A 23,074-nucleotide genomic window follows, 5' to 3' on the forward strand; every position below is an offset into this window, starting at 1 on the left:
ACCCACACACACACACACATCAGCCACACCAACTGCCCACACACACACCAGCCACACCAACGGCACACACACACACACACACACCACCCACACTAACAGCCCAGAAACACCAGCAGCCACACCAACTGCCCACCCACACACACACACACACACACACACACACACAGACACACCAGTCACCACAGCGTACGAAACAAAAATCACGAAAAAAACTGGAGACGGTAGGGGTTACACATACAGACACACAGACAGATGGGAGGGATTTATGGAGTACGCCGTCGAGATGGGCTCACATGCCATGATATCTATATACCACGTATCATTAAAGACTGGTTCAGGCATAACAAAGTTGATGTGGGGGATACACAGAAGTACACAGGATGGAAATCGCGTAAGCTTACTTCAGAAAAGTAGGCTAAAGAAACACATCGCAACCCCCACGACAACAAAGAAAGAATAGAGAGGAACATAGAACACATCATTTTAAAACTCATTATTTTAACCAGAATCCAGCTTGGCTCTTTTTGAAAACAAACTTTTAGACTTAAACGTCTTACGTGCCCGTGAAATACTGACTACAGAGTAGCAGTCTATAGACACAGCATACACAGATACCTGATGACAGCTCCGTGAGGCCGAAACATGTCATATATGAATACGTAAACCTGGCCTGAGTTGCGCTATAGCCAGCTACGGCTACAGTTACGGAAGTGTTGCATTTTCAAGACTGTACTAGACACACACAGCGACTGCCCGTAGACACGAACTGGGATGTGGGAGGATTGCAAACACCAGAGATGGACAGAGGCACAAAGAATAAAGAGAGGAAGGCAAAGGCTATGTTTCATAAATTCCATATACCAAAGAACCTCCACAGTCAACAGAAACTCCATATTTCAACAAAACAAACTCAGTGGTTTTAGTCCGCAAGAGAACTATACCGACCGAGCGACCGCCGCTTGTCAGCGAAGTTAGTGCCAGATTTTGCGGATAGAAAGTGTCACGTGGTCAGCGCAACGGATCCCCACAGCGGTTAGTTTCGCGTTTCTAGACCGGAGCCGCTATTTCCTTGAAATCGCTCCTTAATTATCCTCACGAGGCTGAGTGGACCCCGTTCCAGACCCACTACTTCTCAGAAAATCTGGTAGCGCCGGGAATCGAAACCGGGATCTCTGGATCTGTAGGCAAAAACTTTGACCACTAGACCATAGAGGCGATCCAACTCCACATTTCACAAGATCTGAATGTCATGAAGAGCAGATTCCAGAAAACCTAAACCACAACACACATCTTACTGACAGGATGGACACAGAACCTTGCAAAGGTGGGCTGGTCAATTCCGAAACGGGAAGAAGCCTCAGGGGTTAATTCTATTGGCTGAATAGTACACGCTTTTCTATTTTCATTATTTCCAAACTCAGAGAGGTAAAATCAGGGGCTCTTCACATACGAGTATGCAATTTCGCATGCACATGAAAGCGTTATATAATTCGGGATAATGCAATCGGCATAGAGACGGGATTGGGCTGGACGTCGGGGTTCGATTCCCAACAAGAGTAAGAAATTTTTCTCTACAGCGTTCAGACCGGCTTAGGGGTTCACCTAGACTTGTACTCAGTGGGCACCGGGGACTCTTTCCACTGGGGTAAAAGGCAGAGGCTTGAACTGGCTGCTAACCTCCATCTAGTACCGAGGCCAAGAATGGTGGAGCTCTACCTCCAATACTTCCACCCGTCCCCAGTATGTGTTCATGGCGCGGTGCTTAATTAAACACAGAATAAATTTACCGCTTAACTTTACGATGGAACTTCGAATCTGCTTTCCATTCTCAGTTATTGCAGATGGTAAGCCGTGTCACGCGTAAGAAAACATTCAACAGGTCAATAATAAACTGGTCCCGCCAATGTAAGTACATGCACTTGAAGACAATTGAAACGCGATGGCTGTTGCTCAACAAATGTACAGAGTTTACTCTTCATTAATTTAAAACAATGGATGATATGCGACAATTAACTTCTATTCGTCTACTGTGCGACCGGCCTAAGAGCAATAAAAGCTTGTCAGCGGACAACTCGGCCTGCTCCACTATTGGCCTCTTTCGCTTTTGATTCCACTGTGATTCCCGGCGTCGACAGACTTCCTTTACTCTCTCGTACACTATTAACATTCTCTATTCATGCATTACATCTACACCTTTACATCTTCATACCTTCTCGGGCAATTTAACGACGCTCTTTGCACTGCAGGGGTAACGTAGAGTGCAAGACATTCGTAAACAAGGAATAGGTACAGATTTGGAAAGAGGTACGGTCTACATACATTATTTATATTTCAACGTACTTTTCCGGGATTCTCCTATCGGAAATGAGAAAGTCCATAAAAGATTCTCAACCAGGATAGTTGGTAACCCTGGGAGATTCAAACTGGATGTCTTAGAAATTCAGACAGTTACCACTGTACGAACATGGTCGGTGTACCTGTTTAAACATACAATTTTATATGTTCGCTCCATAATCTCTCGAGGTAAAACTTCAAGACGCGTCAGTTCAATCTATAAATTAGTTCAACTTATAAATTATCACCAAATGGCCACCGTGCTGTGAGAATTCATTCTAAAGAAAGATAAAGTGAAAATATGCTACAGGCACTAGCGTGGCCGTCAACAAAACAAGCAATAATATGTATGTGTAATAAAACAAAGTAAAACAATGTTAACACGGAAATGCCAGTTTATTTAGTGACTGTTGTGTTGACAGCCACGTCAGTCCCTCTAATAATATACACAACAGGAAGCAAACAGTAAATGTGCGAATGTACGAGTACGTCACACAACTTCTACGTATTACCCGAGTTGAGTAGAGTACCCGAAACTGTTAACAGTTAACTGTTAACGACCGTAATATCGCCATAACATGTAGAATACCATATATGTTAAACGCGAAGAAGACACTAATGTCACTATAACATAGTGACCTTGAGTAGTTTCCTGCAGGAAAAGGAAATGACTACTTATGGAAATGATAAACGAACAGTTCTGTACAAAAAGATATCCGCATTCTTCACTCCTGTGGCCTTTCCCAAATTTCGAAACTATAACCCTTTACAAATTTGGTAAGGTTCTTCTGGACGGGGAATCGGCCCACTACAAGTCCTCTGCTCTACCGAGCAACGCGAACATACATACATACATACATACATACATACATACCAGACTAGCGATTCGAAACAGTTTGAATGGCCAAAGCAAGTACACGATTCAAACGGAGCGGCCACCAATCTGTAACGGCAGACATCAAACCACAAGTATGATCCATAAACACAAATGTAAACATGTGGTACATATCAAGAGGAACTGGTTCGACAGGGATACATAAAAATTAAATAATTCTCGCAAGCTCGCAGCCTAAAGGCATATGCTCTATTTCAAGATGACAAAACAAAAAGAAACTCCGTGGTTTTAGCCCGCAAAAGAAATATACCGACCGAGCGACCGCCGCTTGTCGGCGAAGTTAGTGCCAAATTTAGCGGATAGAAGGTGTCACGTGGTAAGCGCAACGAATCCTCACGGCCGTTAATCTCGGTTCTCAAGACCGGAGTCGCTATTTCCTTGAAATAGTTCCTCAATTATCCTCATGAGGCTGAGTGGACCCCGTTCCAGAGCCACTACTTCCCAGAAGACCTGGTAGCGCCGGGAATCGAACCTGGACCTCTAGATCTGTAGCCAGGAATTCTGACCACTAGAACACAGAGGCGGTCATCACGTAAACATCAATCCCTCAATTGGGCTCACAGTAGGCCTACCTGTACTTACTTATGATTGGTCTAACTATACTTTCAAAAACTTAAATTATACAGTTTCGAAAGACAGGTGATGATGGATCAAGAACAGAAAGGAATATGCCTAATTTGAGGCACTATCACAGCCTCGGACACGATAGTCTCCATAGTCTCCAAGCACAGCTTGGAAGCTAATACAGTATCTCCGAGATAAGAAACAGAACAGAAGTTTCATTAGATATAAGAGTAGTTCAGCATATGACCTTCGTACTGATATCGGTTCAATATGACATCGGCTAACCTTAATAATTAATTACATTTCACATTTTGTACCAATGTAATAAGCCTACTATACGCTATAAACTTACTGTTTATAATTTTGATTTTTGCATGCTATTTTTATTCGAGGACGCTAGTAAGAAGATTGGTCTAGAAGTAAACATAGTACATATTACTGTCTCGTCACCGAAATGCATGGCAAGATCATGACATAAAGACAGGTAACAGAAGTTTTGAAAATGTGGCACAGTTCAGATACTTTGGAAGGGCAATAACAAATCAAAACTTGTTTCAGGAGGCAATTAAGAGGAGACTGAACTCGGGTAATGCTTGCTACCATTCAGTTCAGAACCTTTTGTCTTCTCTTCTACTGTCTGAAAACATAAAACTTAGAATATACGAAACCATAATTCTGCCTGTGGTTCTGTATGGGTGTAAAACTTGGTCTCTGACATTAAGGGAGGAACACAGACTGAGGGTGTTCGAGAACAGTGTGTTGAGGAGAATATTTGGACCGAAGAGAGATGAAGTGACAGGAGGTTGGAGAAAACTGAGCTTCATAACTTGTACTTTTCTCCAAGTATAATTAGAAATATCAAGTCAAGGAGGTAAGATAGGTAGGGTATGTAGCACGAATGGGGAGAAGAGGAATGCATATAGGATGTTGGTGGGAAAGAAAGATGGAAAGAGACCACTGGGAAGACCAAGGCGTAGGTGGGTGGACAACATTAAGATGGATCTTAGAGATAGGATGGGACGGTGTGGATTGCATTGATCTAGCTCAGGAGAGGGACTAGTGGAGGGCTCTTGTGAAGACGGTAATGAACGGGTTCCATGAAATCTAGGAAGTTCTTGAGTGCTGCACAATTGGCTCAGCTCCATGAGTGAGTGAGTGATTTTTATTCGAGGAATCTGGATATTGACATTTTGTATGTCTTAACGATTTACTGTATTGTTGTGCATTTAGTTGCAACTTAACGGATTCAGCACAAAGCTTTTGGGGATGTAAACCTTCGAGTATCTGGCGACAGAAGTCTAGGTGTATGACGCTAATGGGCCGTAGCTCGTCTTGTGGAGAGGAGTGACAAGGGTGACTTATGAAGTAGATTTATTGTTTCTGTGTGCCGGTTTTCGTTTGTAAAACTGTTGAAGTTTTAACCGTTCAGCGAGGGGATGTGAATGGTCCAGGAAATCTAAATGGCCTAATGGGTCAGTTATAAGTGACCAGTCAGACGCAAGCTTTCTTATTGGCACGTCTGCATTGAACTGAAATCATTCAATACCCGACGACAACACATATATACAAAGGACTCGAGTTTTTTACTTCATTGGATCAGGCGTTTGTAACGTGCTCCTTCAAAATCTTAAATTTAACCCACCGTACATTTAGATACGCCATAACTACACGTCTTTGACAAGGCTCATTCCCAATCTACATACTTTCATTCGTTTAACGCCAAATTATTTGATTAAAAAAAGTAAAGTTATCCCTGTAACGCGCCATGGAGGCCCATAGGGTTGTGAGACGTGGAGGGTCCACATTATCTAGACAATCGGCTCACAGAGAGCGGTGAAGTTGTCAGCCTTACGCGCCGGCAGTTCTTTACCCCCCAGGAAGATTCCCGGTACTCAAATCTGTTAGAGGCTTAGCCGACCCCAGGACCATAGTGCAGCTGGAAGGATTAAATCAACTGAAAAAAAATCCACCTCATCGGGACTTGAACTCGCGACCTGCCGGCTTGTAGCATAGTGCCTCAACGAACTAAGCTACCGCGTGCTCCCAAAATAATTGCTATGTATTAAATTTTGGTGTTATTCGAGCACGTTACATCTCCATTGAAAACTTGTTATGTATATCAGGCTAATTTAGATGCATGGAAAGGTGTAAAGTGTTGGACGACCAATAAAGAGCAGCGTTCTTGCAACAACAGTGTTCATTCACCATCGAGAGGTTTATCAGGCTGCTCCTCCACCGGACCCTATCAGCTCCTACCACATCTCCTCATCCTGCTTACCTACCTATCTGCTACCTATCTATTTATGTCTTTACAGCTCTATGTTGGACCTCGGTCGCTTTTCAGTTTCTTGATCTTCTACACAGTCGGTAGGACTCTTTGGACGGGGGATCAGCCCGACGCAAAGCCGCTACATACACAAAGTACACCACAAACACAGAATAAACGCATAAAACCATCCATGTCTTGAGAGAGATTCGAACCCACGATCCCAGCAATTGAGCCAACGAGACAGTTCATACCTCAGACAGCGCGGCCACTTAGAACGACACATTTCATCATCCATTCACCCACTAATTTGTCGGTGAGGAGGAGGCTACCTGACATTATCTACTTCACGGGAGGTCAACCAACCTCTGGCGCCCAATCCTAACATCATTACCTACAGAAACCTCCCTAAATTCTCTGACAGCAAGTCCAATGAGCAAGGCGAAGGCATCAAGCCTCTTCTGTACATGAAGGCTACCAAAGGTCTTAACTAAGTTGAGATATTCCACAGCAAAACTGATGTGTGCTTGTCTGAATCTACAGAATTCTGATGGTAGCCGTCAAAGATCTTGACTTCCCCAACAAGTAAACTAATTTCAACGAACTGGGTAAAACGTTCCGCGTGGATGTCTAGTTGTATGTAGACAGAAGAGTTACTGCTCACCAGCTCGCGGTGGCCAAACATAATGCGGAGCTCTGAGAATCGCCATGATAAAGAAAGAAACATGTACCTCACATTAAAGGGCTTCAAAATGGATATAATTTATTCAGGTTCGTCTTTATCTATTTACCAAAGCAGGAAATAGCTATAAGATCTTGTTCGGGCCCTTTCACTGTCTTGTCTGTCTGCTGACGCTTCTCTGTCACACTGCTGCTGCATATTTGATACACATACGTGGGCCCTGTGCGCGTCTCACAAAAGTTCTCTTTCATTTGAACATTTTGCTTGCTCATCAAGTTTATTATTCGGAGGGTTTGGCTCCAGGCTTCACAACTCATATAGGCCTGCCGTTCTGGTATTACAGAAGGGAGTAAATGCTTTGCAGTCAAGGTCATTGCGTACAAAATGGTTCATCATATTCAGAAGGGTGTCACTAATGCTCAATTAGTAGCGTTTTACAAATGATTAGGGGTTTTAACGCGTATCTGATCAGTTTCAAACTGATGTTGAAGCTTGGGCCTACTATGGCATTCAGATTCATCGGGAGATGTACGCGACCAGCGAACCGGATTTTGCCTATTGTGGAAAGGACAAAACCAACCGACGCGTGTGGGAACCGCGTAGAGCTCGTATGGGCAGTTCAGACATGTTTCGCATTATATATGCTTACATAAGACGTTGCGTTTAAGATTGAATACCACTAAAAAAATGTCTCGTTTCAAGAAATTTGCACAATGTTAAAGAACTACGAGGGGGAGTCAGTAAATATGTCACAAATAGAAGCGAAACAGCTGTATCCAGGCAACAGACGCGCATGCGCATGTTTAGAGACTAGTTTCAGTAGTCAAAATGGCGACAGTGCTTGAGGAGTATATTACAGAAAGCAGTGTTCTGTTGTGAGTTTTCTGTGGGCAAAAGGACTCAATACAAAGGATATTCATAAAGAAATGCTTCCTGTTTACGGTGAGAAGTGTTTGTCGCGTAAAGCGGTTCACAACTTGGTCGAGAAACGTGGCAAAATTTCGCTAATGACGAAGATGTTGAAACGAAGGCGCGGAAGTGGCTGAGACAACAGTCAAACACGTCTATGCTGCGTGTTTAGACGCACTGGTAAAGCGATGGGACAAGTATATCAATGTTGGTGGAGGATATGTCGAGAATTTTTTTGTTCCGTGTTCGAATATCACGTTTTACGTTTTATATCCATTTGTGGCCTATTTACTGACTCTTCCTCGTAGTCCGTATTGAAAACACATCAAGTAAATATCGACACTGAACATATACAATGGGGTACCCAAAAGAAACCGAACTAATTTTTTTGTGGGCAGAGCTTTTGTAGTACCGCGTTTTGCCGCTATGAGCACATAGAGCTAACATTCCTGAGTCGATAAGCCGACTACCGTTGCTTCAGAAGGTAAGGACTAGTTTCGGCAGAGTTTATAGTGACAACTGTTTTGTGTGATCGTCGTTTTTGCAATGGCTGATTTTCTTGAACAGCGTGCGGCGGTGAAATTCTGCTTTTTGCTCGGGAAAATTGGAACAGAAACTCTTGAAATGTTAAAAACGGCGTACAAGGACGATGCTATGGGGAAAACTCAAGTGTTTGAGTGGTTTTCCCGTTTCAAAAATGGTGAAATGTCAATTGATGACAAACCTCGTTCTGGTCGTCCTTCCACGGCCCGAACACATGAAAATGTTGAAAAAATTCGTGAAATCGTCAAGGAAGATCGACGACGGACCATTGAAGAAATTGTGGAGCTGTCGGNAGTTTAAAAAAAAATAAGTTCGGCTTCTTTTGGGTACCCCCTCGTACTTCTGTAAGTGATCGGAGCAAATTCGGACACTTCTTCAAAATATGTTTCATATAACAAACTGGCATTTCTCAGAAATCGATATGAACTCTCGGGGAGGGGGGCGCATCCTGATACACTGTAACTCCCTGTTACTAATATGACGACTGTGTAAACGTCTGAGGTGAGAGTTTTCATTTTATTGAGGAAATGGATAATAACCTGGCAACAAACCAAAATATTCCGGTTCGATGACGATACCTAATGAATTGTTTTACTATATTTGCAACTTACAAATACACCTACAAGATAAAAAGGTTAAAGCTATCCCTGTAACAGGCCGTGGAGGCCCATACGGTTGAGACGTCGAGGCTCCCACATATTCTAAACAATCGGCTCACAGATGGCGGTAAGGTTGTCAGTCTTACGCGCCGGCCGCCCCTTACAGCCCAGGAAGATTCCTGGTACTATTTCTGTTAGAGGCTGGGTCGACCCCAGGGCCATAGTGCGGCTGGAAGGAACAGGTCAGCTGAAAAATCCAATGACCTCGCTGGGACTCGAACCCGCGGCCTTCCGGCTTGTAGCACTGTGCCTCAACCAACTACGCTACCGCGTGCACCCCGAATACACCTACTAACCATTACAATCTATAGTCTTTCGAAACTATAAAATACGCCAAATGAACAATTTTGATGTGTGTTAAATCCAAGACTCTATTCTACATTTACAAGTTGGATGTCTTACTGAATCAACTGTCCAGGAAGAACTAGAGAGAGATCCGCATGTACGACACACCAGGGCAACAGCCACACACACAATACACACGATACACTGGGGTAACAGCCATGCACACATGAGATCGGACCAATTCCGGCTCCCTGACTCACCTTGCGTCTCCGGGCGGTCTCAGCCACGACGTCATTCCTCTTGACCCACACCTCCTCCGTGGAGTCATAGTCGATTGTGGAGCTGGAGGACGCCTGAGACTTCATCTCTATGAGGGAGCTATCGAAGAAACGCTTGTCGAAGTGCGGGGACTGCAGGGGCGATACCCGGTGGTTATAGAGCATGGGCGACAGCGGAGGGAACGCCCCTCCCGTGTCCACGGAGGGCGATGATACCGTGTGGCGTCTCGTCAGTGACGCCGCGGGTGACGAATGTTGTTGCTGAACCGTGGGATCCTTGCGGCTGCCGGCACTACTGTTATTACTGGTGTTATTAGAGGTCTCAAGCGATGACGACGACGATGTTGACGTTGTATCTTCTGGACCGGAAGTTGTGCTCGTGCCCTGGTCATTTCCGTCATCACTCTTGTCATCATCATCATCGTCATCTTCGTCCTCCTCCTCGTCTTCCTCGTCCTCTTCCCCTTGCTGAGCTTCCTCTTCTTCTTCCTCCTCGACCTCCCTACACTCCGAAAGCCGTCGTCCCTCCAGGATTGGCCTCAGGTAGGGCGACCTCAACTCTTGCTTGGGTAAGCGGTTCACGTGATGTAAAAAGTAGTGTTGGAACCAGGCCATGTCTTCGTCTGAGTCATCGGCGTTGTTGTTCCCATGCAGCAACTCTTTGAGGGCCGCCAGCGAGCTGATGGTGTTGTAATTTGTGGCTGTAGGGGACACATCGTCCTCATCTTCGAGTGACTGCTCCTCGAGTTCTTTTTCCGCTTCCTCTTCCTTCGTAAGGCTGTCATGGCTGCCATTCTTGTTGCGGCCTTCTTTTGTTTTTTCCATCTATTACTACAGAGGTTGCCGCTTAGAGAACACGCGAAACTGAGTCACACTGCTGCAATGTAGGACTGTTCCCAGCGCTGGCAACACTCCTGCTCCCTTACTACGGATATGTGATAAAGAAACTGGGCTCGTAAAAAGCAAACAATTCTGTGCCGTTCAACTGTAACAGTTATCTTGCAGAGCAAGCACAGCGCTCCCATTTAACAGGCTCCGCTAACAATGTCTCACAACAACAATCACCTTCAAACAGTTCGTATCCAGGCACCACTTATCAAGGCGCAGTACTTGAACGCTTTTTACACGCACGTTCACCATATAAGAAATCCAAGGCCACTAAAATACGAGCTATATTTTATTACGTAGAAAAATAACGACTTAATAAAAAAGGATTCATAAAATATGTTTATAGCATAAAATCTAGCTTGAAATTTTCAAAGTGTGTAATAATAAAGTAAAATATTCAATGTTCACACCATGTGATACACAACTATTTTTTAAAGAACCGCGTTTAATTATTGCAAAAACCTGTAAACACGCAATAAACGCCGCTTAGGTAAACTATTTACAATATTGTAAATGGAAAATGTCTGTAGATTTGATCAAAACCTCCCACAAAATACACGCTCTCCCATGCATAGGCCATTCATTATCACAAGGTTCATCATTGCAAATTAATTAACATCTATCTCAGTTACTATGAATTCTATTATCGGAATGGGCACAATCAGTAGTGAGATACCGACAAACAAGCCACAAATATTTAGGCAGTATCAATTAAACACAGCTACATTCGCACCACAGGAAGTCACACGACACAAAAACCAAGCTTCCAACAAAACAAGAGTAGGAAATTAAAAGTATTTAAAAAATTCAGCCACGATCCCATGGCAGTTTCACACACACACAAACCTGACCCATGATTTAATTTTTCGCTAGCGAAGTACTGGCCGGAACACAGAGAAACCGCACACTGTCAACGGAAGAAGTCGACATATGCATGAGACTATCATAGCGGGATTGATGTTCCTGATATAAAATAATAATTAACATTAACTGTGACGCTGAAGCACACACCGCTCCGCTAGGAATGTGTAGAACAGCGAAACGCGGTTCCAGCTGTGGCGGCTTGCCGACTAGAGCGCTGACGTAGCTACAGGGAAGGTGCCAACATGACAAATTCAAGATATCAAAGTACGCTAGAATATAATCCAGAGCCGTGACTGCACGGCGCGCCGCGAAATAAACAGTCCAGCGACCCTTCCTGTGGTCTAGTGGTCAGAGTTCCTGCCTACAGATCCAGAGGTCCGGGTTCGATTCTCAGCGCTACCAGATTTCCTGAGAAGTAGTGGCCCTGGAACGGGGTCCACTCAGCCTCGTGAGGAGCTCTTTCAAGGAAATAGCGGCTCCTGTCTAGAAAACCGAAATTAACGGCAGTGGATTTATTGTGCTGACCACGGGACACCCTCTATCCGCAAAACGTTGGCACTAACTTCGCCGACAAGCGGCGGTCGCCCGGTCGGTAGAGTTGGCCTGCGGACTAGTACCACGGACAAAATTACAGTCCAGTGAAATCTTGTTTTAGTTCGGGATAAGGCATTCCCAATACAACTCTTATCTAGTAGGAGCTGTTATGTCCTTTGGTCTTTGCAACGGAAGAAAAGACCCACCAAGCACAGAGTCTACCATTGGTTTAGTGCTGAAAAAATCGTCAGATATTTAAGCAATATAGGCCTCCCTCCGCGACTTAACTTTCTGTAAGTACATAAAATATTAACAAAAATAGCCAAAACCACAATTAGTCGATGATAGAAAAATATTTTTTTCACTTGCTTTTCAAAGCAACCAGCAAACACAGTGATATCTGGAAGGGATTAGAGAAGTTCCAGCCATTATCATGAAATTAATTTAATGTTATCTGAAATCGGTCAATTTTCATCGTATACAGTGGGTACTAATCTCGAATCTCGTTTATGCTGTAAACTTCGCAAATTCCACAATAGTTTTCAACTGAAATATCAACACTTGCCTAAAAGATGCGTTTCGACCTAGGGCACTGAATATGTATTGCTGGTTATCACTTACTTTATACTGTCACTCAGTGGGGTGCAGTATTATTTTTGGTAAGGGAAGCTGTGGTATCTAATAAGCGAACTGATAGCAATCAACTCACCAAAATTTAGGTCACTTATTGAGTCAATAAGGTCGTTTTGTATTCTGTTCGATAAACCTGTAAATACTGTACTGTTCTCAAGGTGAACATTGAGTTTATAATCACATTTTCTCAACAAGTGAACTAACTCCACATAATTACCTCGGTCGATAGAATCCACGCTTTCGTCATGACCACGGAGGGCAAGTGGCCTCTTTCCTAAATGGCAGATGATATCAATCAAGCGTTTCATTATTTCTCTATTTTCTTTCACATTTTCATTCTGCTGTAGTATCGTCAGGCGCTTTTGATTGTCAAGTTGACAGTCAATTCGAGATTTCCCAAACATAACAAGTTGCACTGTTGAAATAATGTGAGTCTGAGAGTTCTCATGTCGTTTCAATGCTTTATGAAGGTTGTTGATGTCACCAAACCCAGTCTTGTTCCATACATTTTCTTCATTGAAAAACAATAGGCATGGCCAACAAAAAAATGTTCCTATATTACGGCATCCGGATAGCCACTCTGTTTTAGAATACTGTTCCAAATTAAATTTCCTCACACATAATTTGGTTTGTGCTTTAAGTTCTGGCAAATCGCATGTCAGTCGTCCTCTTTCTATAATTATTTTCTTTTCACTGTTTATTTTTTTAAGTTCTATTACATATTTCGTGGGCACCTGGGGTAAGGCGGAAGGGCCGTGAAGCTGACCACTCACCTCCAACTAGTGCCGAGGTCAAGAATACGTGAATCTATAAATCCTCTCCCTCACAAGTATTCTTGCTGTAATGGTTAATCAGTTAAGAGCAGGGACAAACTTACCTCTTCACTATACACGCTGATTGACAGTGTGATCAGTGAATAATAATATGGTAGGAAGCGGCCTGGACTAATTTGAGACAGCATTTGCCTGGAGGAGATGGCCGCTCCATAGCTCAAGCGGTTAGTCTCTGGCTTCCCACTGCGGCAGCCCGGGTTCGCTCCCGGGTCTGGTCAAGTGGGATATGTGGTGGACAAAGTGGCGCGGAGGCGGGTTTTCTCCTAGGACTTCGGTTTCCCCTGCCAATCTTCATTTCACCAAATTCTCCATCATCATAATCACCCTGGGCAGATACAATAGGCCAATCAGTGGCCCCCGTGCCGAGTGGACACAGACGTACTCCAACCCCCACTAGCGAATTTGCCTGGAGGAGGGATAGCGGTAGCATAGTTGGTTCAGGCACTATGCTACAAGCCGGAAGGTCGCTGGTTCCAGTCCCGATTAGGTGGATATTTTCAATTGACCTAATCCTTCCAGCCACACTATGGCCCTGGGGTCCACACAGCCTCTAACATAAACGAGTACCAGGAAACTTCCTGGGGGATAGAAGACGGCCGGCGCGCAAGGCTGACAAACTTATTGTCATCTGTGAGCCAACTGTCTAGAAGATGTGGGAGCCTCAACATCTCACAACCTATGAGCCTCCACGGCCTACTACAGAGACAGTTTTTCTTAACCTTTGCCTGGTGGAACTACGAAATAAGATGGAGAATCTCAGTAAGGATATTCGATCTCTGTTCCGAGTTCTGAAGTCGAGATCTCCGAGATACAAGATCTGTGTAACATAAGACGAATACAATGATGCCTGATTTGCAGACTGAAGAAACAACTTCAGACTAGACACTCGGAAACTGGTAGAACTTCATCAAGCTCCTCCTTCGCATTGACAGTTTACTAATATTCTTAAGAATGTTTTTTATAAGGCACTGGGAATAAATTTATGGTTTTAAATGGACAGTAACACGAACAATTTTGGGAAACACTGAACTACATGTTATGCTGTGAGTAAAGGACGAAAATGCATAGGCCGCATGCATAATAATGATAATCCACATTCTATTAACGTTTCCTCGTTCGCTACGCCTAGAATACAAATTCATGTCAACCTATTCGACTTCCTTCTTATGGAAAAGTTGAAAAAATTCACACTGTTTGAAATTTAGTTGAACAAGAATGGCACTGAAATATAAGGTTAACGCTTCAGTTGAAACTATTCCCAAACATTTCGTCTCTTGTGGGCATTTGTATTCATTATTTCTATGCAAACCGAAATAATGGAGGCACGCTATAAAGTGGTTGGTCTGGAAGTATACACAGAGAAAACTAAATAGGTTACATGCTGATGTCTCGTCACCAGAATGCAGGACAAATTAATACAATAAAATTCCGAAATTCTGATTTGAAATTCTCACACTTATAACTGTAAAGGTCACCGTTTATTTCTTTTCCGATTTGAAGCCGTGAAATCTGGTAGTGCTTTGTCAACTTTCTTTATTTTGATAAAAATTAATGCATATACAAAATTGGTCAATGCAATGCCCGTCAGGCACATGTAGCACATTCTTATAAATGCAGTCACCATTTTTAGTGTAGAATACGGAGCTAGAAGATCTTTCCCGGAACGTTGGCAATGATCTACCAGATGACACTGTGCACATTCCAGAAACTATCAATCGAAGTTAGTAACCTGTGAGAAATCGGCTAAACTTCGGATGTAGGGCCTTACTTGGATGAGGATGGAAAGTTCTCCCGTAATGATACAGTCTTTTGTTACAAACCTTCATTAACACAGTCTGCTACTTTGACTGCAAACAGCAGAAGCGGTAGTAAGAAAACGTATTTCTTCTAATTATCGTATGGCAGATAACAACCTGGCACTATGAAACTCGAAGGTTTGTCACGTCACAAAATTCAGTTCTAAACCAATTAAATCCGGTTCATATCACCGCAGTCTGTTTACACGAGATGAGTTTCGATACTATTCATTTGCCTCAAGAGTGGCTGGTGAGTTCTCCTACTGAAAAATGGGTGCTACTTTTACAGAACCATCTATATATCCTTTCTTGAATTTGATATTTTTAGGGACGTGAAGGTTCATGGGCTACTGTATTCTTCTGGGTAGTCATCTGAAGATGAAGACAATATGACCTCAGAAATTTTGGCAGACAACTAAGAAATAGTTAAAAAGTAAAGTTCTCCCTGTGATAAATTAATTAAGCACAACACCATGAAGGCGTAGGGAATAATAAAGGTATAGTTCCACCATTCGTGACCTCGGGACTAGATAGAAGTGAGTGGACAGCTTCACGCCCCGGCCGTTTTACCCCCGGGGAAACAGCCACCGATACCCATTGCATAGGAGACTGGATGGGTCCCAGAGCCGGTCTGGATGATATGGGGAAGGAAAGAACCTGTTGCCTCTACCGGGAACCGAGTCCCAACACCCCGGTCTCCGAGCCAACAGTATAATCGCTATAAGGACAGAAATATCCAGGCTAGCAGTAAAGAAAATGTCATTACAAACTTTTATTTTTAATTATTCCATTTTTTTTTTATTTGGACCATACCTGAGCAGCTGCAATATATTTCGTAAGAAACTGCTAGGTCTTCACTTCAAAAGGCTGCTAAGTTAGGCCTGCGCTCTCTGCATTACACTCGCAACCGCAGGGGCAACAGGAATATTGCCTTTCGTCGCAAATCTCGGATCAGCTCCGGGGGTCCACCTATTGTCGTGTGATCATTCTCTGGGGGAGGGGGAGTAAAGTGGTCGTAACGTGAAGACAGTGTTTCAGTCTGAACCACGGTAGAGGTTCAGAAGCTTCAGTAGATCTGTGCATAGACGCAGCAACAACATCACCTTTATCATACCTTCAATATGTGATTCTTCTGTCTAACTGGTGTGTAATTAGCGTAGTCGGTATAGCGACTGGCTACGGCCTGGACGACCAAGGGGTCGGAATTCGAGTCCAGGTGCAAGCTAGAATTTTCAACTCTCCGGCTCATCAAGACCGATTCTGGGGCCCAACCAGCCCACTATCCTGTAGGTACCGGGGGCTCTTTCACCGGGAGTAAAGCGGCAGGGGCGTGAAGCTGATCACTCACCTCCAACCAGTGCCCAGTGCTAAGCACAGGGACATCTTTACCTTCCCTTTTACTGGTGTGAAATTGAAAAGAAGGGTGCGTATTTTTTTAGAGAAAAGAGCCGCTATTGAACAAAGTGGGCATTCAATTTGGGATGAACCGTAGCACAAGTCCATTCAACTGCTCTCCTCAAGGTTAATGCTGTTTACAAACAGGGACAGTGAAAATAACACGTAGTGTATGGCTTTTAAGCCCAGAGCCTACATTTGGACCTGTCTCACACTCACCCTACTAGTCAGGCGTCACCCCTGTCTGGATTTTAGTGAAAAGACAACCATAATTAACCAAGCACTACACCATGAAGAAGTGACGAAGATTCGCCGTTTAGCTCCGAGAATTGTTAACTTTGTCGCTAGATGGAGGCAAGAGATAGACTCACATCCCTGCTGTTTGATTCGCCTGGGGAGATATCCCCCGGTACATATTGCTTGGGAGCCTGACTGGGACCGAACCCGGTCTGGTTGAGGTAGCGAAGACAATTATCTCTGCTCATTTTTGGAACCGACCCCCAGCCGTCACCTCGCAACCTAGTCACCACACTGACCGGACAAACCCTCCACCTCTTCGACCCTTCGTACTCAACATAATTAAAGAAAGGAATTCCCTCACGCCATGGTATAGCACCCCTCTTGAGATCACACCAAGTTAATCCTGCTCACGCTGGTTCGTTCGTGGATTTCTTCTTGTCTTCTACCCTGAAGATGGAGACAATACGTTCCTCCGAAACATCGGTTAACACGGCGCCACATCCCAGAAGACTGCCTTCTTCATAGTCACTGCAGTGAAAACCTCGAATCTTACAGATGGTAAAGAAGTTCCCAGCTTATACTACGCCCGGTGTGTGATTCATCTTTCCATAGAAACCTGCCATTGAGCAGAATATAGTCCACATTAATACTTTTTATTATTATTCTTAGTAGAGTGAGACCGAGCCCACTTGGTACTGCGGCCACTAGTGGCCTACTGTAACAGCCCCAGATAATGTATGATGAAGAAAATGATTGTAGAGCAACTGGTGGAATGAATATTGGAAGGGAAAACCGAAGTACTTGGAGGAAATCTACCCCAGCGCCACTTTGTACACCACAAATCCCACATGACCAGACCCCGGGCTCGAACCCGGGCCTTCTCAATGTGGAGCCAGCGATTAACCGCCTGAGCTATTAGCGAGGCCTATGTAGTTCACGTCCTCAAGTTCTCGAAAGTAAACCTCTTTTCGCTTGACATCTTCCAACAAAACTCTTTTCTGTATTACTTAATTCCTCCCGGCTTGACACCTGCCCAACATATGACATCCTGCTCCATTTAATTTTACGTAAGTTGGGACGAATTAACTCTCTTCGTCTTCTTGTTACTTGCTTTATCTTTGCCCAGTAAGTCCTCGTCAGCACGTTATCCTACTGCAGCAAGAGTACATCAGTGCGACAAGCACACCTGTGCCGTCACTCTGTGCTAATGCTGAAACTATTCTCACCTGCGAGTAACACCAGCATCGGTGTCAGAGTATGTGATTACGAAGTGGCGGAATACGTTGGCCTGTACGATAAGTGTACGTTACTGCCTCGTCACCTAAATGCAGGGCAAGATCATTACATAAAGATAGGAAACAGATGTTTTGAAAATGTGGCACAGTTCAGATATTTGGGAAGGGCGATAACAAATCAAAACCTGATTCAGGAGGAAAGTAAGAGGCGATTAAACTTGGGTAATGCTTGCTACCATTCAGTCCAGAACCTTTTGTCTTCTCTTCTACTGTCTGAAAACATATAACTTAGAATATACGAAACCATAATTCTGCCTGTTGTTCTGTAAGGGTGTAAAACTTGGTCTCTGACATTAAGGGAGGAACATAGACTGAGAACGTTCGAGAACAGGGTGTTGAGGAGAATATTTGGACCGGAGAGAGATGAAATGACAGGAGGTTGGAGAAAACTGCATAATGATGAGCTTCGTAACTTGTACGCTTCTCCAAGTATAATTAGAAATATCAAGTCAAGGAGGATGAGATGGGTAGGGCAGGTAGCACGAAAGGGGGAGAAGAGGAATGTAGATAGGATATTGATGGGAAAGCCAGATGGAAAAAAAACCACTAGGAAGACCAAGCTGTAGGTTGGTGAATAATATTAAGATGGATCTAAAGAGATAGGATGGGATGGTATGGATTGGAATGATGTAGCTCAGGATAGGGACCAATGGAGGGCTCTTGTGAACACGGTAATAAACCTTCGGGTTCCATAAAATGCTGGGAAGTTCTTGAGTAGCTGCAGAATTGGCGACTTCTCAAGAAGGGCTCGGCTCCCTGAGTATCTGAGTTGTTGTCCTGTATGCAGCAAACTTTAATTACTATTGCAGTGATCTGATTTCGGGTTTTGGTGTATGCAACTACTCGTGTCTGTTATTTGTTCTTTAGTTCCTGTCTGGCGAATTTTCTTTCGAATAAAATAAGTTGTCAGTACCTATTCATCGTTTCAAGATAAAGAAGGTAATGAAGCCCGTTTCGCTTACCGGCATGAGAGTTCAGATTTTCGTCGTGATATTCTGAAACACGGATTTGCAGACCACTCACTGGTTGTGGGGTTCATGGTATGCAGGGAAATTTTCCTCTCGGAAGTGTGAAGCTGACCATTTCCCAATATCCAATGTCGATTTTAAGAATACGCGGAAAAATATCCCCAGCCCCATATACACATTCATAGTAGAGTCCTGATTGTAAAGTTATCGTTTTGCTTAATTAAACACAGCCTCATGTAGGAGTATAATGGAGTTGAACTATAGCCCCCTCGGAATTAGTGGGAAATGAGTAGTCAGCTTCACGCCTCGGCCGCTTTACCCCCCACTAGTACCTCCTAAATAAGAGGCTTCTGGCGTGGAGCTAGTGACAATTACATCCTACTTAGGATTCTGGCGTAGATCCAGTGTATAATATTTCAATTAAATATTTATAAATTAAAACTTACTAGAACTAGTTTTGATTGTCGACATTTCTGAAATGTTTTACATTAATAGAATGAAGGCTTGCAGCAAATGTCGTGTAGTGCGACATCAGGTAGCAAAAAGGTGTCGTGTAGTGCGACATCAGGTAGCAAAAAGGTGTCATGTAGTTCGACATCAGGTAGCAAAAACTTTACTAGTAGGGGATAAAATGATATGGTAATTAAAAAGAATATTAGTACTGAATAATTATAACTTTTGTAAACTGTATATTGAGATTGTTTGTCAGACACAGGAAACCATTAATCTGTCTCGATGCTGTAACCCAGGAACCAACAAAAAACTGACGATAAGATAGACGTAAGGAAACAGTACACTTGTTAAAGTTCAGGGGTCTATCACTACCAATAGTTCACCCCTTCCAACTTTAAGAGACAGCCTAATTAAAACAGTCTGACTTGCTATCCCAATTAATTTTTATTAAGTATAAGAAATGTATGTATGAAGAGAGGGCAGAAGAGAGGCCAACAAGATCTGGTCTAGTGTACATCGACTGTATTGAAGACTACTTAATCTAACTTTTCGAACTTCTAATAAACATCTTTCTCAACTCAACTTCAACTTGTGATTCTCCGGTTTTCCTTCGACTCTTGTCTAGGCAGAGTCCTTTCCCACGAGATATTGAAAATACCATTACTGATATTCAGTAATATTAGGCAAACGTCCTTCTTGAGATAATTAATTATAATTAACCTGACGACGGCGGAGTAACCAGCCCGGCTACGCAACATAAACTGGTGTCAGCTTTGTGGGATAGAAGGAAATCCTCTCACTGACTTGTAGATACAGGTCAGTTCTTCGTACTTCAAAATTTTTCGGTGATCCACATCGAGGTGTTGGAGCATCATACTTCACTGGTCCTCTCCACCTGAGGACTGGGAACGTCTTTCTTCCTCTAACCGGAGGCCGACGCAGCCCGTCCGTCTTCTGGCGTCGAGTAGGTCTTCGACGATCGTTCGAGTACCAGTTGGGGTCCTCGAGGGGACACTGCGCAACCCGACAGCCTGCAACTATCCTTCTTCGCGGTGGTATTCGTTTCGGTAGTGGCTCCGAGGAGCGACCTTACTCCCTTGCATTTTTCCAAGTAAGTCTTCAATTTTCATTGTTGCTTCTGGCATTGTGTTAAATAGTAAACTAAGGGTACATTAGCTAGTTCGACATGCCTAATTTACAACCATCAAGTTCAAATAACGCAACAGAGATTTTTGAAGGTGATGATCAAGTTGTTCATGTTAATCACAGAATTGTTTCCGTAGATACGGCTGTTAAATTATTGAAAACTACTTTTAGTGGCAATCCAAGTGAATTGCATGAATTTATTGATAATGTGGAAAATGGCTTCAGCCTTCTAGACCCTGAGGATCATCCTATCTTTTTAAAATTTGTTTTGGCTCACATAAAGGGGGATGCAAAAACAGTGTTAAGCTACCGTACTATTCCAGAGGAACTTCAGACATGGGAGACTGTTAAGGATAAATTAGAATTAAACTACGCAGTACAACGAACTCTTGACTTCTACGCCAATAAATTGTTCACCAGCAAACAAATGCAGAATGAAAACGTGACTGGATGGGGAAACAGGATAGAGAAAATGACCACTGAATTGACTAGGGCTCTTAACAGACAAATGGCGACTTGGTCAGTAGAAATGCAGGATGGGGGAAATAAAACAGTTTCATTATTGAGCAAATGCTGTTTCATTCAGGGACTTTATGATGATTCTATCAAAACAATTACACGGGTGAAAGCTGAGGACAAGCCATTGAAACAATTGATTGAGATAGCATTAGAAGAGGAAAGTGCTAGGAAATCCAGAGAACAATTCAGAGCTTATAATGTAAATCAGGGTCGAACTAAATATGTAAAAGACATATACCACCCACAGAATGTACGAAGTGTAGGTGGCACCCGTACCTCTTCTGTACAGGTAAAAAGGGAACCAGGAGTAAATGCAACTGCAACGGTTACTTGCTTCCGTTGTCAGAAGCCTGGTCATATGTCAAGGGATTGCAAGGGCAAACCCTTCTGTAAGGTATGTAATAAGGGTGGACATGAAACTAGAGATTGCAAGGGCAATCCGGGAAACAGACAGTAGGACTGTCTGAGCAACCCAGTTTCAGTCCATTTCAAAAAGTTGAAGGTTGCAACTTTTTAAAGGAACAGGTATGTAAGGAAAACCTAGTGGATAAAGTAACAGTGAACCCATTTGTTGTATATGTTTTATGTGATTATTTACCTGAAGGGTATGGAGAGGCATTGATAGACACAGGATCACAAGTCTCGTTAGTTAAACAAGATAGTTTAAAATATGCTAAAATAAAACCTGCGAATATATCATTCCAAACTGTAACTGGAGAACTATTCCCAGTGATAGGTGTTGTAAATTTGTGTATCAATAATGTAGAACGTGGAAAGGAGATGCCATTCTATGTTGTGAAACATTTGCCACAAAATGTTGACATGCTACTTGGTCAAGATTGGTTGGAACGTCATGACAGTGAAATTAAAATTCCTTGGAAACAAGACCCCATAAAATTACCTCCTTTCAGTGAAACAATTGTTCAATTTCCAACTGTTGAACAAGGGATAAGAAATTGTCCAAAACAAATGATAGGAAAGAATATTATTTGTGCTGATAGCATAGTTCAATGTGACGAAGGTAGATATTGTTGTTTGATAATTAATTGCAACGAAGAGGAGATGCTGGTAGAGAAGGTGCCTGAATTGACGACTGTTAGTTTGAAAGACAGTACACGCACAGTAAATTCATCAGATAGGAGAAATCTTTTGTTAAGTAAATTGCGGCTTTCGCATATTACTGAGGGCCTTGACAAACTAAAAGAGATTTGTCTCAATTACTCTGATATTTTTCGCCTACCAGGTGATAGATTAACGGCAACAAAAACAGCTGTACATTCAATTCCTACCCCTTCCATTATTTCCGGTAGAGCAGTAACTCTTAAAAACTACAGAATTCCTGAACAATACCAGGAAGAAGTAGACAGACAAGTGGAAGAAATGTTAAAACAGGACATAATCACACCAAGCCAATCACCGTGGAATTTTCCGATTCTAGTCGTACCTAAGAAAGTTGACGCATCAGGTGTCCGGAAGTGGAGAATCTGTATAGATTTCAGGAAACTTAACCAGGTTACTGTAGGTGACAGTTACCCCTTGCCAAATATTCAGGAAGTGTTAGATAAATTAGGAAAGTCCAGATACTTTTCAGCGTTAGATTGCGCAAGTGGCTACTGGCAGATTCCCGTAGCACCAGAAGACCAATGTAAAACTGCTTTTAGCACTCAGAAAGGACATTTTGAGTTTAAGCGCATGCCTTTTGGATTAAAATCTGCTCCTGCTACTTTTCAGAGATTAATGAACACGATTTTGATGGGATCAATCGGGTTACGTTGTCTAGTTTACCTAGATGATATAATAATTTTTGGCGAGACCCTCCAGGAACATCATTACAGACTTCAACAAGTTTTTCAGAAACTAAGAGAACATGACATTCAATTAGAACCTGACAAATGCGAATTTTTGAAAACGGAGTTACAATATTTAGGCCATACTATAACGGCTGATGGAGTAGCACCAGATCCTAATAAAATAAGAGCAATAGTAGAATTTCCAACTCCTAAAACAACCACAAGTGTAAAATCATTTCTAGGGCTTGTAGGATACTACAGAAAGTTTATACCAAATTTTAGCAGAAGGGCTAAACCACTTAATG

The 23,074-nt window shown here is 43.0% G+C and overlaps 1 protein-coding gene across 2 annotated transcripts in view; it reads right to left on the reverse strand.

Annotated features, from left to right (window-relative positions):
- The window catches only part of LOC111862597 (5'-AMP-activated protein kinase subunit gamma-2), a 469,740-nt gene that overhangs the window by 390,803 nt on the left and 55,863 nt on the right, over positions 1–23,074 (reverse strand). The window contains exon 1 of one of the 2 annotated variants that reach the window (XM_023848113.2): positions 9,398–11,349. The exons of the other annotated variant lie outside the window; for it this stretch is intronic. Coding sequence (XP_023703881.1) covers positions 9,398–10,240 — 843 coding nt within the window. The 5' untranslated portion in view covers positions 10,241–11,349. Of the gene's footprint in view, positions 1–9,397; positions 11,350–23,074 lie in introns of those variants that run through there. 2 annotated transcript variants of the gene reach the window in all.

This window comes from Cryptotermes secundus, unplaced genomic scaffold, assembly GCF_002891405.2.
Source record: "Cryptotermes secundus unplaced genomic scaffold, Csec_1.0 scaffold1031, whole genome shotgun sequence".
Taxonomy (NCBI): domain Eukaryota; kingdom Metazoa; phylum Arthropoda; class Insecta; order Blattodea; family Kalotermitidae; genus Cryptotermes; species Cryptotermes secundus.